The following is a 2,088-nucleotide window of genomic DNA, read 5'->3' on the forward strand; positions in this document are numbered from 1 at the left end:
CTTGATATTCCTGACGAGCCTTCCTCCTCCTTCCCCTCCTCTTCCTCCATCCCTCTCGTCATTATTGCATCTAAAACAAACGCCTGTGCGCTTGTTGCTTTTGTTTTGTTCAGTGAGCGGTCGGGGACTGAAAGTTGAGGCTTTCTTTTTTTTTTTTTTACTTGGAGCAACTTTGCACCAACACTGCCATCAATAAAAACACACAACAGAAACAACATTGGACTCACACATGTACAGCTGAGGTATGGCAGAGTCCCAGTATCCAGGGTGTTTTAGGACCATTTTTAATTTCTGTTATTTCACGGTGTTGCCCTAAAACTCTCACAGATATTGAGCCATATTGGATTTTTCTCTGAAATGCATTTTCTGCACATTCCCCAAAAAACTGTGCATGGGTGAATTTTCATAAAAACACCGCATGTGTGCTTTTCTCCTGCAGGACTCTACCGTCAACAATGCCATACCCAGCTGATGCCAGCATGGCCTCTGGAGTCCAGCAGCAACCCAACCGGTCACCCCGGGGGGTCCGGGGGGCTCTCACACATCCAACACGTGGTTGAGATAGGAGATGTAACAGATAGCCAGTCTGAGGATCTCGATCTTGGAGAGTTTCTTGTCGGGGGGCAAGGTGGGCAGCAGCTTCCTCAGCTCCGCGAAGGCCACGTTGAAGGCCTCCACCCGGATCCGCTCCCGGGTGGCGTGGGCCGAGCGGTACTTGGCCGTGGCCCTCCGCCGCCGCCGCTTCTCCTCCCGGCTCAGCGGCTGGTCGGACTTGCACCTGGCTCGCTCCTCTCCCTCCGTCGGGTCGTCCGAGGTGCAGCCGGCCGACCTGAGGCCGGTGAGCATGGTCTCCGGGTCGGACTGGGTCCAGGAGAGGTCCGACTCGGCCTGGTCCGGGCTCAGCATCATTTTGATTCTCCGGTGTTGGGTTTTCTCTTTCCCGTGAAGAACCTGCGAGAAGCAAAACGAGCGAATTGATTTTATTAGATTGAGAAAAATCATGAAAAATCCAAAAATGCATTTCTCTTATGTGTTTTGCATCCTCCCATCCACAGAAGTGTCGTGCACCGCGAGGCCCCAGGTGGAGAAGTCCCTGAGCGGCTGTGTGTCTGGTGCCAGGACCCCCCATAAATCCAATCATTGCATAATAACATTCAACTCCATAAATAATGAATGGCTTCAAATTTGAGGAATTGTTAATTTATTAAAGCCCGAGGCCTTAAAACACGGACCGAGAAAACAATTCTTCAAGTGTCACATTTAAGTTTAATGTCAAATGATCCTTTTGAATTTGAAATGCGTAATTTTTACCAAATTCTGTTTTTTTAGTTGTGACTATTTTCGAAGGAGAACCCCCTTGTTCTCCTTCTTCTTCTACTCTTTTTTGGTGAATTAACATAATCAGAATTGGCCATCTGTCACAGTGTGATGAACACATCTGCTTGGCTGAGGCCAGTGACTTGACAGCATGGAGGCAGAGGAGGCGTCTGCTGGACGATGGGATACACAAATACAGAAATGGAAGCTAAATAGTATTAATAATTATAATAATTATAACATTAGTGTATTAAGCATCTTTTTAAACAGCCGTTACGAAGAAATACAAAATATCAAAGGCAAATTACACGATGACATTTCAAATCAAAGGCAACAAGTAAAACAATAACAAAAACTATACTAAACGAACCAGTGAATATACGCGGATATGATTTATTTATTTAAAGGTATTTTTTTGTCACTCACCTTGACAGAGAGTTGAGGTGCAGATTTGTCTTGAAACGAACTTAAAGACGCTCTTGAGCGGAGCCTCGACTCCAAGTTAACTCATATTCCAGCGGACCAACACTCATCAGACGAGTCGAGGAACGAGAGGAAAACAAGGAAAGCAAGAAAGTGGTTCTTCGACTTGTTTCAGCCGCGGGGTTGACTCGAGGGGTCAAACGTCAAGCAGGGAAGTGTTTTTTTGCATATCAAAGGCTGGAGATGGAGATCGGCCGATGAGAGAGGGGTGTGGGGGGGGGGGGGGGTGCTGCTGGTGCTGATGCTGCGGGACCAGGCAGCGACGCGGAGACAAAAGATGGACAGATA

At 47.4% G+C, this 2,088-nt stretch overlaps 1 protein-coding gene across 1 annotated transcript; it reads right to left on the reverse strand.

Annotated features, from left to right (window-relative positions):
* Positions 1-537: 537 nt before the first annotated feature.
* Positions 538-909, reverse strand: LOC132997035 (helix-loop-helix protein 2-like). Its single transcript, XM_061067406.1, has one exon. The coding sequence runs from the start codon at positions 907-909 to the stop codon at positions 538-540; it is 372 nt and encodes a 123-aa protein (XP_060923389.1).
* Positions 910-2,088: the final 1,179 nt, after the last annotated feature.

Source organism: Limanda limanda, chromosome 23 (assembly GCF_963576545.1).
Source record: "Limanda limanda chromosome 23, fLimLim1.1, whole genome shotgun sequence".
Classification (NCBI taxonomy): Eukaryota; Metazoa; Chordata; class Actinopteri; order Pleuronectiformes; family Pleuronectidae; genus Limanda; species Limanda limanda.